This window comes from Rhincodon typus, chromosome 3, assembly GCF_021869965.1.
Source record: "Rhincodon typus isolate 14 chromosome 3, sRhiTyp1.1, whole genome shotgun sequence".
Lineage (NCBI taxonomy): Eukaryota > Metazoa > Chordata > Chondrichthyes > Orectolobiformes > Rhincodontidae > Rhincodon > Rhincodon typus.
This window is the reverse complement of record NC_063334.1, coordinates 81,510,738-81,524,483: the sequence shown is the minus strand read 5'-3', so window position 1 is coordinate 81,524,483 and position 13,746 is coordinate 81,510,738. Positions and strand designations below refer to the sequence as shown.

The 13,746-nt window shown below is 37.7% G+C and overlaps 1 protein-coding gene across 1 annotated transcript in view; it reads right to left on the bottom strand.

Moving 5' to 3' along the window:
* Positions 1-11,661, bottom strand: part of ell2 (elongation factor for RNA polymerase II 2) — a 91,712-nt gene extending 80,051 nt beyond the window's left edge. The window contains exons 1-2 of the mRNA XM_048621294.1: positions 11,601-11,661; positions 9,927-9,974 (exon numbers count right to left, since the gene is read on the bottom strand). Of these exons, the coding sequence (XP_048477251.1) occupies positions 9,927-9,974; positions 11,601-11,603 (51 nt within the window). The 5' untranslated portion in view covers positions 11,604-11,661. The remainder of the gene's footprint in view (positions 1-9,926; positions 9,975-11,600) is intronic.
* Positions 11,662-13,746: the final 2,085 nt, after the last annotated feature.

Sequence of the window (13,746 nt, the reverse complement as noted above, 5' to 3'; positions counted from 1 at the left end):
AATCTTCTGGTCAAGAGATAGTGACACTATTGTCACTCGCTTGAGATACCACTTAATTCAGGTGGGCTTGGGGATAATTGGCATCAGTCGGCATGAGGTTGGTTTTCCTTATGGGCTCAGTAATTTCTCCACCATTTTGATAATGATGCGTCACTTCTCCCATGATAAAGGAAGGCTGGCTGCCATGTTTCCAGCCATGATGGGCTGCTTTAAAACCATGTAATTTAGGTGTCCGTATTTAAGGAAGGATATACTTGTATTCACAGCAGAACCTCGAAAGGCTCACTACTTTCATCCCTGGGATAATGAGGTTGTGTAAATTCAGTCTGTATTCTCTGGAATTTTGAAGATAAAAGTTGACTTCACTGAAATGCACATAATTAAAGGGAGGGACTCAATAGGGTAGATGCTGGTTTTATTTTGAAACCCCTCCTCCTGCCCAAACTGGCTAGGGAATCCAAATACATCGATATGGTCTCAGTTCTAAATGATTAGTCCCCTTATCCTGAGATGAGGAGAAATTTCTTCACTCAGAAAACTGTTCATCTTTAGAATTCTCTACCCCAGAGGATTGTGGATGTTGCATCACTGACTATATTTAAGCCTGGATAAGCAGATTAGGGAAGGGGGTGGCATTGTGGTAACGTCACTTGTCTAGTAATGCAGAAACCAACCTGCAATAAGGTTCTGCATATATGTTCAAAGCCCACCACGGCCAAGATCACCATAGTGAAATTTGAATTCAGTAAGGGTTGTAATTAAAAGATAGCCTAATGGCGACAATGAAACGTTTGCAAATTGTCATAAAAAACATTAATGGACTAGAGGAGTTGTAGGAAATTTGTCATCTTACCTATCAGACTCCAGACCCATAGCAATGTGGTCAACTTTCAAGTGCCCTCTGAATTGGTCTAGCAAGCCATTCAGTTGTAAGGCAATTAGGGAACATAAAAATTGGTCTGGTCTCGCAGAGAAATAAGGGATAAGGGGCATGTGCAGTAAAGTGGTTTTGAAACCCAAGCTCAGGCACAATCATAATGAATAATGAATCAGGTTAGATAGGTAATTTAGTCTACTCTTGCTCCTTTTTTTCGCCTGGTATTTCTGAGTAGTGGTTGGTAGAATATCAAAAAAAAAACAAGGAAATTTATTTTCCCAAGATGAAATGACTGATTGTATTCTAGAATACACTGCTTGAAAATGTGGGAGATACACATTCAATTGTGGCTTTCAAAAGCAAATCAGAAAGCACCTGAAGGGAACAAAACTGCAAAGTGACAAGAGTAGGGGAGGTTAAGAGAGAACAGGAGAAGGTCTACCTCTTGCAGCACATTAGCAGAGACCCAAGGACCTCTGTTGTAATCTATGATTGAGAAACTTTTCACACAACATCAAATTCCAGTATTTGAAGTAGTGGCTCCAAGTGTCTTTTAGTCAGATTCTGTTCAAGCATTGACAGGATTGAAACCACCTAAAATGAGTGTAAACCTTTAATTTTTAAAACCACACTGCAAAATAGTTTTGCTGTTCATATCCTTTACATTTTTCTGATATTCTTGGTTGCCTAAAAACCATTATTCTGCATATGAAGTAATTTCAGGATTTGATTCTTTAACACAGTTTTCAAAAGAACCAGCAATGTTGCGATATCATGATATAAAAACATTCTATTGTTAACCTTTCTCCATAACTGATGTCTCCAGTTAGTCAAGTAAATTTCAGGCTGTGGTGTAGCTTGACCTAGATTCATCTTCACTCACTGCAATACCACCACCTCCCTTGGCAAAACCTCAGACACATCAGGCAAGAATGTCCCAAGGCATGGTACATTGGCGAGACCATGCAGATGCTACAACAGATGAATGGACACTGCACAACAACCAGCAGACAGGAATGTTCCTTCCCAGTAGCAGAACACATCAGCAAGAACATTTTAGCCTCCGATCTTTGGGTATGTGTCCTCCAAGGCAGACTTCAAGATATACAACAATGTAGAATCGCCCAGCAGAAACCGATAACCATGTTCCATACCCACAAAGATGGCCTCAACCGTGATCTTGGGTTCATCTCGCACTTGTTCATGTAACCCCCACCATACTGTTGTGTATCTGTAAAATCTGCTTTGCTGTCCTGTTTGGACACCATCACCTTGATAACTTATGATCTTAGTTTCTACAGTTTTGGATTACTTATTATTTTGGTTAACCCCTTGGCATGTGATGCTTATGCCTATCATGTTATTCCACCATTTGGAATGTTTCCAGCACTGTCTTAATTACAAACAAATATCTCTCTGCCTCAATTAATCTGATTATAGGTCATCCCTTCACATGCTATTTAATTGTTGACACTTTACTCAGACCATCTGACACTTTTGATCACCTGCAGAGACTTGAATTTTCAGCCTGTTATCTCTCCACTCACACTATTTGCATAATCTTTTGACCTCTGTCTATAAATTATGTGCCTGTGTGCTTCTCTTCACTCCACTGATGAAGCAGCAGCGCTTCATAAGTTTGTAATTTCAAATAAACCTGTTGGACTATAACCTGGTATCATGAGACTTCTAACTTTGTCTGCCCCAGTCCAACACCGGCACCTCATCACAAAACTGGAATCTTGATAACAAAATCAATTGCTTGGAGTTGCAGGGGTCATATTTTGCATTTTGGTAAATAAGTATACAAAGAAAATAAAAAGCTTACTAACACCAGATGGTCAAGCAGAAATCCAAATGGTGGAATCCAAGGAAGAAAAGGGCATTGCCATGGAATTTCTTAACAGGCGTACAAGCCATGTAAACATTTTCATGTTACAATTTGGAAGCTAAAAGAGCTCCTTTGTTCATACTAAAATTATTTTATAAACCATGAGTCATGAAGTAAATTAAATACCAGAGACTGCTTAGTAGTACTAGCCTGAGAACTGAGAAGCTCATAAGCTTCATTTCAGAGATCTTGTTGTGCAAGACCAATTGGCACTTCAGGAGTGCGCTGAGAGTGCATTGTTACTTTTAGATTGATTGATTAAATGATTTATTGCCACATGTACCAAAGTACAGTGAAAAGCTTTGTTTATGAGCAGTACAGGCAGATGACATTTCAACTAAAGCATCACTTACTCAGCTCATTACTATTTGAAAAGCAACAAAGTATTCTTTGGGCATCTTGACCTATTTTACATCTTTTGAACATCACATCAGATTATTTGGTCATTTAATCACACTGTTATTTGCAGATACTTCAAGTTTCTATTGCATGTGCCTACATTACAACAGCGGCCATAAAAAGTAACCCATTGGTTGTGAAACACTAAAGTATTGAATGAGGAAGTCAGACATTCAGAAATATTATAACACCTGTGATGAACCTGTCCTCCTGGCACAGACGTAGGAACACTGACAGTGCAACAAGAGTCCCCACAAGAAAGTTATAAACTTTACTTTATAAAAAGGTTATATATTGTTATGAATGCAATGGAAGGGGTGCAGTGATAAATCAAATCTCACTACGCCACCAATTGTGCCATTAGTATAAACATGCCAATGCAATTACCAAAATTGCCTATTACTTTCATTCTGGACAGCAATCCAAAAAAAAGTTCAACTGTTATAATAATAAACAGATTTAGTTTATTAAAGTATTCATGAAGACAGGAGGCAAACACTGGAAAATCTGAGCTATGATCTAGAATTAAAACTATATCCTGTAATCCCAAACACACAACACAAAGAGAGACTCGTTTTTAGGAAAATGGCATAAGAAAAAAAATCTGTCCATAGGGTCTGGAAACAAAGGATAAGAGGTGATGACTTATCCACTGAACTTCCTGTTGGTGAAGCTGAATTGCACACAGCCATAATTGATGGTTGAACTGGGTCTAAATCCTGGAATTACCTCCATAACAACATGCAGGTCTACTTACAGACCATGGACTGCAGCAGTTAATGAGGTAGCTCACCACCAGTTTCACAAGGGTTAGTGACAGGCAATAAATTCTGGTCTAGTCAATAAAATCTTACGTCCTATGAGTAGGAAAGTAAGGCTGAGATAGATTCTTGATTGATGTGGGACTACACAGAAAAGTGGACATAAAGCAACAATCAGGATGGATGTGATCTTATGAAATGGTGAAGGCAGCTTGTGGGGCTGCATGGTTTAATCCTGTTCCTAGTTTTTATATATGAAAAGAAATAAAAAAGCAAAAAAGAGCTTTGTAAAGAACACATTAGTGTTTACAGCATTTCCTTTTGTATTCAAGATATGATATGCTTAACATATGTACTGTCAAAGTGTTATTAAAAGTCAAAAGTAATGCAGCTTGTAGCTACGTCGACCAGAATATTTGCTGTCATGCGACATTAAATTCATTTGTTTATTGTCATATTCACACTTCCAGTTTAGCTTATCCCCACTCGCGATGACCATCGCCTAACTACGTGTTAGTCAACCACCTTTTCTGCAGCCCTGTATTTGGGCCTCCAGAAGACAGCTATACTCTGATTAAAAGACTAAAATACAGACTTTTTTCCTTTTCTGAAACACATCTTATCTTGCAATTTCAAGTACTTCCATTTGTCTCATACGTATACAAAATTTTAGCTCAAGATTTAGCATCCACATTTCAAAATGTCAATTTTTGCTCCAACAGATCTGGACTTATCATCCAGGTTTCTGAGACATACAAGGAAATGGATAAAATGTAGCAATGTACATGGTACAAGCTTGTGTTTTATTGTTAAAATATTTTCAACCTCTCAAAATCACCTCCATCTTTATCTTTCTGCTAATTCCAGCATCATAGCTAGCATTTTCAATTACCATTTGCCATAAAGTAGACAAACATACTTATTAGTTCCAGTGTGATACTATCCATCTAAATCTACACTGTCTTGTTTCTGCTCATACATTCCTAAACTACCATTGCCGTTTTTGGTGTTAATACTCAACCAACACACTAAATGATTAGATTTTAACATTGCCCAAGAAATTTTGTGGGTCCTCTTCTTATTCTGCTATTTTGGTATGTGCTCGGTGTCCAATTTTCACTTCTAGAAGTACAGCCAATTTTCTGAACATTTATTCTATTTACAGATTGAATAATTTTGATGTGAATATACAGGTTAGCTGTACTCTTTTCTTCACTTTTAACATCTGATTATCTATCATCTAGTCCATTGTTCACTATTTGGTCCAACAATGGACTCTGAATGAATGCTCCATTTTTACCATCATTGTCATTTCAGTAAGCATTTCATGCTAAACTGAAAATGACAGCTAAAATGTTAGCTAAGGATTATTTCATTCGTGGAATATTTTGATTGAACTTGGGCAATAATTTAGAATATTATTTGGAAAAATCGGAGTATCCACGTTAAATTAAGATGGCAAGACAGTGCTATATTAAAATGTGTCGTTTAACATCACGTCTCAATGTTTAAATAAACACTTGATATACATCAGAAAACTTGTCCTACGCACAGCAATAAAGCAGCTCAAGGCACACTGATGTTTTCCAATTGACAATCATAGGCTGACTTCACATCAATATCAAAGTGCAAGAGACGAAACAAAACAAGAAAATTAATTTCATAAGCTCTTCCTTTCAGAATTGAAATGCTTCAAGTTCTTTACAACAAAGTACATTTTATAGCACGTTTAGTGTGGAACATTTCACTAAACAGAAGAGAGTTATTTAATTAGAACATACATGACTTGAAGGAAGAGACATTAAGCAAGGTAATTGAAAGCTTGGTCTTAAATGAGAAAAGGAGATAGGGACAGGTTAAAGTTTAGAGAAGGAATTCCAGACCATGGCTAAGGGAGAAAGACAGTGGAAAACAGGCCTACTACAACGGTAGGGTGAAGTGAGTGAAGAAATTGAGCAGAGGTTAGAATTGGATAAATACAACTCTGTTGAGTTTGTTACCCAAGTTAGGTAGGAACATGACTGTAAGCAAAAGGGTATAAGCATGAAGATACTAATTTTAACTGAAAATGCAATTGGAGGTGTTGAAGAATTGGAAGCTCAAAATACATCAAAGACAGATAATGACAGAACTAGATCCACAATAGGATTATAGGAGATTATGAATTAACATGAAGAAATATACAGGAAATTGAATAAAAGAGCATCAAAACGGTAATGTCCTGAATTGATGAAGGCTTGATGGAATGTTTCAACAGAAGAAAATCAAGCAATTTGCTTTTTAGATTTACACAAGCAAATGCTCAATATACATATTTGCATGATAAAGATATTAGAGGTAAGTCCTACAACACTTTTTCTTACAAACATCCAGCTGGAAAGGTATCCTATCCACATTTCGTGAGAAGAATACTTTCAAAAGAAAAAAAAAACATTTACCTCCATAAAATAGACAAATGTACAAAATAAAAAGACTAAAAACTATCCAGAGCTGACAGAAAACATATCAGGTCGTCACTGAGTACATAGACCAGGTAAGAGCAACTAAGAGCCACAGGCCACTTCCAGTGATGAAAGATTTGTATTCTGTCCCCACGCTTCAACGGACTGCACATCAAGACTTGTAGACTACCACGTGCCCTACTCCCAGATTAAGCTCAGCATTGTGAGCTACAGCTCCCAGCAGACCCTGTGCCACCAATCCTCATCGATGACAGAGCTGCAAATGGCACAGGAATTTTGATGGGAATTTTTGCAAGTAGAAAGATGCATCAGTTACTACTAACCAGAATATTATCACTGTTTTCTCGCACATACCTTCTAGGTGCAATAAAGCATGGTCTACATTCTGTTCTTTTTGCAGGAAACTACCCATAAACCTTCACAGTCAAGTCAGCAACCCTCCCAGATGGCTTTTGACTCATGAGCTGTCTCCCAAGACAATGCTACCAGCAAGCCTTGAGAGAGAAGAATTTAGGGCATTTAAAAAACTAGTCTTTGTTTTAATTTTGTTTGAACTCTTGTTTTCGTATGTTCAGAGTATCTGCATTGTGGGACAGTGCTTTGGAGGTCAGATGTTTTTGGTGCTACTGGAATTACTAATGATTTAAAAAGCTAATTTACAGATTTAAAGTATGAAGTAGTGACCAACGTGAACACTACCAAAACCGTTTATTGCACAGTGCACAAAGTTCGATAATAAAACTTGTATTCTGATATTAAGAATAACATTGTGCCAAAATCAACCAAATCATATAATTTCTAACAAGCCATTGTCAACTGTAATACTTCAAGTGTTAATTTTGAAAGAAATGCAGTTGGTCTCTGCACCAAAATGAATTGTGTTTCTTGATCATTTATGGTTTGCCATGACTTTCATACTCCTCATGTTGCACAAGATAAAATGGAAGATTTTAAAAATGAATATATCATAAATGAAAAGTCCTGTAAAATTCAAAACAATGAACTAAAGTATTGCTCAATTCTTGTCAGATTAAATTAGGTTCTACAAGCACCAGCGTTTGCTGCCCAACCTCCTAGAAACCAATATCCAAATGTCTTTTAAATCTTGTAATTGTACTTGATTCCACCATTTCCTCAGGAAGTTCATTACACATGCGAACCACTTTGTTTAAAATCATCTTCCCATGAGAATCCCAACAAGAATCAAGAAACTCAAAGCACAGATACAGAAGGCTCTACAGAATTTGCACTGTAATTCTTAGCATCACTGGCAGTGTAAAAAGTCAATCATGATATGCATTCTCTTTTAAGATCAGAATAAAAAAGGTTAAACCGAGACATAATCATTGTCAGTTTATAATTGCTGCCATCCACATTTTATTAGAATTGAGCTGCAAAAGATGAAGATAATTACAAGTGTTAGTTCACCTCAGCAGTACCACACTCAACTTAATCAGAACAGCATTTAACCCCAAATTCAGGATTGAGCAAAATGTCAGGTGATGCTTCAGTGCAGTGCAGAGTAAATTTGAAGCACAAACTATCAGATAAGAGGTTAATTTAAGCCTCTCTCATTGTTCAAGTGGATAAAAAAAAGTTCTCCCAGGGGCTCAGCCAAATTCCTTTCCCACCCCAGCAAAATCACTAATTGATCGTTAATCTCATGAAAAATCAAGTCTAGATAAAAAGTGAACGAATGAACAATGTAAAAACCTTTAAAAACCAATTTTTTTTTTCTTTTGCATTTCTCCCTGGTGTGACAGATCTGGTTTTAAAACACTGAATGCAATTTCATCATATTTTTTAAACCAAAAGAGAGATCACCCAATGTCAGTAATACAATAATGAATTGCCACACAGACTGCGAATCCACTTAGGCACATCATGCTATATTTTTTAATCTGGATGCAAACCAAAAGTAATTGCATTTGAAGTCAAAATAATAGTCACTACAAGTGCATAAGAAATAGGAACAGAGTAGGTTGGCCCCTCAACCCTGTTCCACCATTCAATAGGATCACGATGATCTGACATTCCTCACATCCACTTTTATGCTCTTTTGCCATATTGCTTGATTTCCCCACTGATCTCAGTATCTCTCAGCCTTAAATATACACAAGGTCTCTGTCCTACAGCTGTATGGCAAGGAGTTTCAAAGACAGTCAACCCTCAGAAGAAATTCCTCCTCATTTCAGTCTTAAATTTGCATCTCTTAATTCTGAGACTATGGTCTCTAATCCCAGATTCTCCCATGAGGGGAAACTTCCTCTCAACATTTACCTTGTCAATCTCCTTAAGAATCCTATGTTTCAATGAGATCACCTCTCATTCTTCTAAATTCCAATGAGTACAGTTCCAACCTGTTTAACCTTCAAATGACATCCAATGTAATCAGCGTTTAACCAGAGCAGTGTTAGATGGAACAGACAGCTTCCCAAGTTTATTTAAATCTCCACATTATCAAAACAGTAAAAGCGCTATGATCTGCTCATGGAGAGGAATTAACCTATGATGAAGTCAAGCTGAGGAACACGAGAGAACAGAGGAAATGGCATTGTTCAAATCACAAATTTAAATTCATGACCTGTAATATCTGATGATTAACTTGGAAATAGTAATATGCTAGCAGATTCCAATCAGCATACTTCATTGAACAGTAAATGGTGAAACTCAGCAGGTCTGGCAAAATCTGCGGGGAAAAAAGCAGAGTTAACGTTTCGGAATCCAATGACTCTTGATCAGAACTGATGGAGATAATAACTGATGCTACCAGGCCTGCTGAGTTTTGCAAACAATTTCTGTTTTTGTTTCAGATCTCCAGCATCCTCAGCTCTTTGTTTTATTTTATTTTAAACTATTTTAGAAACTATTTTAGATACATGTATACAAAAAAAGTGAAAATTGAATTGTATTATTTGCTGCCTTAAATAGGCAAATAAGGATGGTGTTCAGAAAAATAACTAGTCAGCCAAACAACAATTAAAACAAAGGATTACACTGCATTGTCTGCCTGTGGTTCTTCACCTTTGTTCTAGTTGATGTTCAATTTACATTCTCACAATGAGTCATCAGGGAACTTCGTTAACTCCTGGATGAGTGTTTTTCCACGTCTGGCTATGACTCCAATTCATGCAGAGCTGGCAGTGGCATAGGCAGACAACTTGTAATAACTAACTGTTTTTACCTTCTTGTGCAGTTGCAGATCAAACTTTTATTTTACATCCAGAAGTGACGGCCTTTACAGGGCTTTCCTCAAACTTACTGGATCATAATTAGACAATGGCAAAGCTGACCTACTCTACTATTATCAAAATTAAACTACAGGTTAAAAATAGGTTGCCTGCAATATCGGAAGACGCTGTCACTCAATGAATTTATTAAAGCAGTGTATGAACAAAGAGAAAGAAAACAAGTATCAGGATACGTGACAAAATTACCAGAAATGCCCAAATAGTCATGCAAATCATCTCAAAAGATTACTCAATATTTTAAAAATGAGAGTTTAGTCATTCAATATAAAACTACATCTTCCTTACCCCCTGAAGTCCTTGGAACTGGATTGTTGGTTGAGGGATAGATGAATTCTGAAAAGAAAGCACAATAATTGCAAAATTGGAACATTTGTAAGAGATAAGGTGCACGTGTTACAAGATACCAACAACAACTGGTCTTAAACATCACCTTTAACCTCATAAGAGGATTTTTGGCATCAAGCCATAAAGAACATTAGGAAAGGCAACAAACAGGTCAGTCAACAAGGTAGTTTTATGGGAGACAACAAGGTGCAGGGCTGGATGAACACAGCAGGCCAAGCAGCATCATAGGAGCAGGAAGGCTGACGTTTCAGGCCTAGACCCTTCATCAGAAATGTTTTCAAAAGGAAGAGAAATCAGGGAGGCGCCAGGATTGGTGGAGGTTTTTTTTAATTCACTCATGGGAATGTGGGTGTTGTTGATTGGGGTTATTGGCCATCTCTAGTTGCCCTTGAGAAGGCAGTGATGAGCTGCCTTCTTGGACCACTGCAGTCCATTTGTGGTAGAAAGATCCACAATACTGTTAGGGAGAGTGTGCCAAGATTTTGACCCAATGACAGAAGGAACAGCAATATTTTCCCAAGTCAGGATTGACAGTGGCTTGGCTGGGAGCTTGCATGTGGTGGTGTTCCATATTTCCATGCTCTTGACCTTCTACATGGAAGTTGTCATGGGTTTGTACGGTACTGGTTAAACCATCTTGGGGAATTTCTGCTGTGCATCCTGCACATGATACACACTACTGCCACTGAACAGGTGGTGGAAGGAACAAATGTTTGTTGATGACAGCCAATCAAGTGGGCTACTTTGTTCTGGATGGCAAGCTAGAGCAGTACCTAGGTAAGTGGGGAGTATTCCATCACAATTGTGACGTATGCCTTGCAGGATGGTGGACAGGCGTTGGGGAGTCAGGAAGTGAGTTACTCTCTCCGGAATTCCTAGCCTCTGAATTGCTCTTGTTGTCACAGCCTTTACATGGTTAGTCCAGTTCAGTTCTGGTCAATACAACCCCAGGACATTGATCCTGGGAGATCCAGTGGTGGTAATACTATTGAATATATATTCATGACAGTTTGATTTTCTCTTGTTGGAAATGGTCATTGCCTGTCATGGGTGTGGCATAAGTGCAGGGGCCTGGAGGATTTGAGAGAGGGAGAAGGTCATGGAGATTCAAGACCATTGACAAGACTAGATATGGAGGAAAGATTTGATCAGGTTAGAATTGTTTGCTTTAAATCAGAAGCAGCAAAAGGTAGAGATAGGAATCAGCTGTTCAAGCATTCAGCACTTACAGTCAGTATGAATGTTTAAGTTAAACATTCTTTACATGACCAAACATTGAACAGTTTACATTTGTTTTGCCACCAGTATATTTAAGTAATCGAATTCCTCAGGCTTAATTCTGCACAAAATTAACTTGTTACCTTAAACCAGCCCATGAAGACTGCTTTAATTTACTTAATCGTGTTGTGAAATTCAGTTTACACTCTGACAAGTAAAAATTGACTTGCAGATACACAGCCTAAAGAGGGCATAGACAAACAAACTAAACAGGTTTAAAGTTAATTGATTCAAGTACTTTAAAAATTACACACAAAAAAAACATTAGCCTCCAAAAGGTTATACTGACCTCAGTTTTCAACACTTTGCATGCATCATATATTATTAACAACTTACCATGTTTGCCCAAGTCCTTTCTGAGAAGGGTTTCTTCTGTCTTAAGTTGACTATTTTCTTATCCGGTTAGTTGGTCCCAAAACTATGTTAGTTAGAAAACAAACCTTTTGAAGCTTGCCTACAAGCATTGGGTCTTAAAGATATAGCCTTAAATATATTTAATGTATATACTTAAAGATATAAATAATAATCACACAGAGCCCTATTCCTAGCTTAAGTCCTATTTTGATATTTAACATTGCTTTATGTTTCATTTTACCAAGAGCTGTTGGGTAGTAACTGATGTATCATATCAGCTCAACAGTTTCAGAATCACCAAAAGTACTACAAAATAAAGTTCATTTTGTTCTTTCCTCATTAACATAAGATATCATTAATGAAAGCAATGCCAACAAGGTCAAATTTTTTTTCCGTTCAACCCAGTCTCTCTCACACTCTTCACCTAAAAATAGTTTGCAATATTTTACCTAACACAACCAAACATTACATTTTGTTTTATTACTTCTGGTGTGAAAAACAGAAAACCAGGGTGATTGTGGCACAGTACTTGCACCTTTGGAAAAAGAATTTTCAAATCAGCAGAGACAAGGTGCAGTGCTGGATGAACACAGCAGGCCAAGCAGCATCATAGGAGCAGTAAGGCTGATGTTTCGGGCCTAGACCCTTCATCAGAAAACCTTTGTCCTCCAGCATCTACTATTCCTCTTGCACCTTTCTACACGTGCTTGATCTAATTGAGTTTTCATCTCTATCCCTCAAATTCACGGCATGATTTAATTACCAAACAACTAATTTCACTATTCTCCTCATTCAGCAAATGAATGCCCTTGGATGGAGCCAAAAGGGCATAAATGGCAAATAAAAAAATTTGAATATTCAAATATTTCAAAACAGAGGTAAGAAACAAGATGTGTCTAAATGACATTAAACAAATGTTTATAACCACTTCAATTATCTAAGTAATGACACCATTCATTAGAAATGTTTGTTGATTATTATACAATGCTCAGGATCAATGTGCAACTCCTCAGATATTGAAGCCGTATGTGCCCACACGCAGCAAGACCAGGACAACACCCAAGATTGGACGTGTAAATTGCAATAAATATCTGTGCCACAATTTCTGGGCCATTTCCAACTAGAGAATCTAACCATCTCCTCTTGATATTCAATGAATAGTTGAAGTCTTACACTAAGCATCCTAGGGATTATCATGACCAGAACTCGAACTGAAACTAGTACTGTGGCTACAAGATAGGCCAGAAGCTGGGAATTCGGTCATGGAGTACTCATTTCTTGATTCCTTAAAACTTATCCATTATCCAGAAAAGGTAGAAGTCAGAGGTCTGATGGAATATTCTCCACTTGCCTGGATGGGTGCAATTCCAACAACACTCATCTCAATTGTAAGAATACTGCATTCTGCTTGATGGGCACAGGAGCCACCACCTTTACCATTCACTCCCTCCATCACCAACACAGAGTGGTTGCAGCGTACACCATAAAAGAAAGTGTACCGCAGCAGCTATCAATGTTCCTTTGGGAGCACCTTCCAAACTTGTGTTTGGCCAGGTGAGAGTTCACATCATTAGCAATCACCCCTCTAAGTCACAGTATCATCCTGACTTGAAACTACATCATTCACTCATGGCAGTTGGTCAAAATCCTCGGACTCCTCCTTTATACCATAAAAGTGTTCCTGCATCAGGGATTGCAACAGTTCAGGAAGTTCAAGGTCAATTTAGGGAGGTGGTGGCATGCTGGTAATGCAACCATAAATAGCAACCATTGTTGTAAAAACCCATCTGGTACACTAATATCCTTAGGAAAGGAACACTTCCATCTTTATCTAGTCTGGCCTATACAACTCCAGATCCACAATGTGGCTGATTTTTAACCGATCTTGGAGCAATTAAGGATGGGAAATAAATGCTGACCTGGCCACTGATGCTTATATCTCAAACAAATTTAGAAAAAAAATTGGGGTAGGCAACAAATGTTAGCCTTGCTAGTGAGATTCACTGCTCATGAAAGTTTAAAAGAGACACAGTATTGCATGAGACAGTCTATTATGTGGTTCCACGCACATTAAAATCTGTCACAAACGCAGGAGAAGGTCAGTCATATTGCCACTGGACAAGATTCT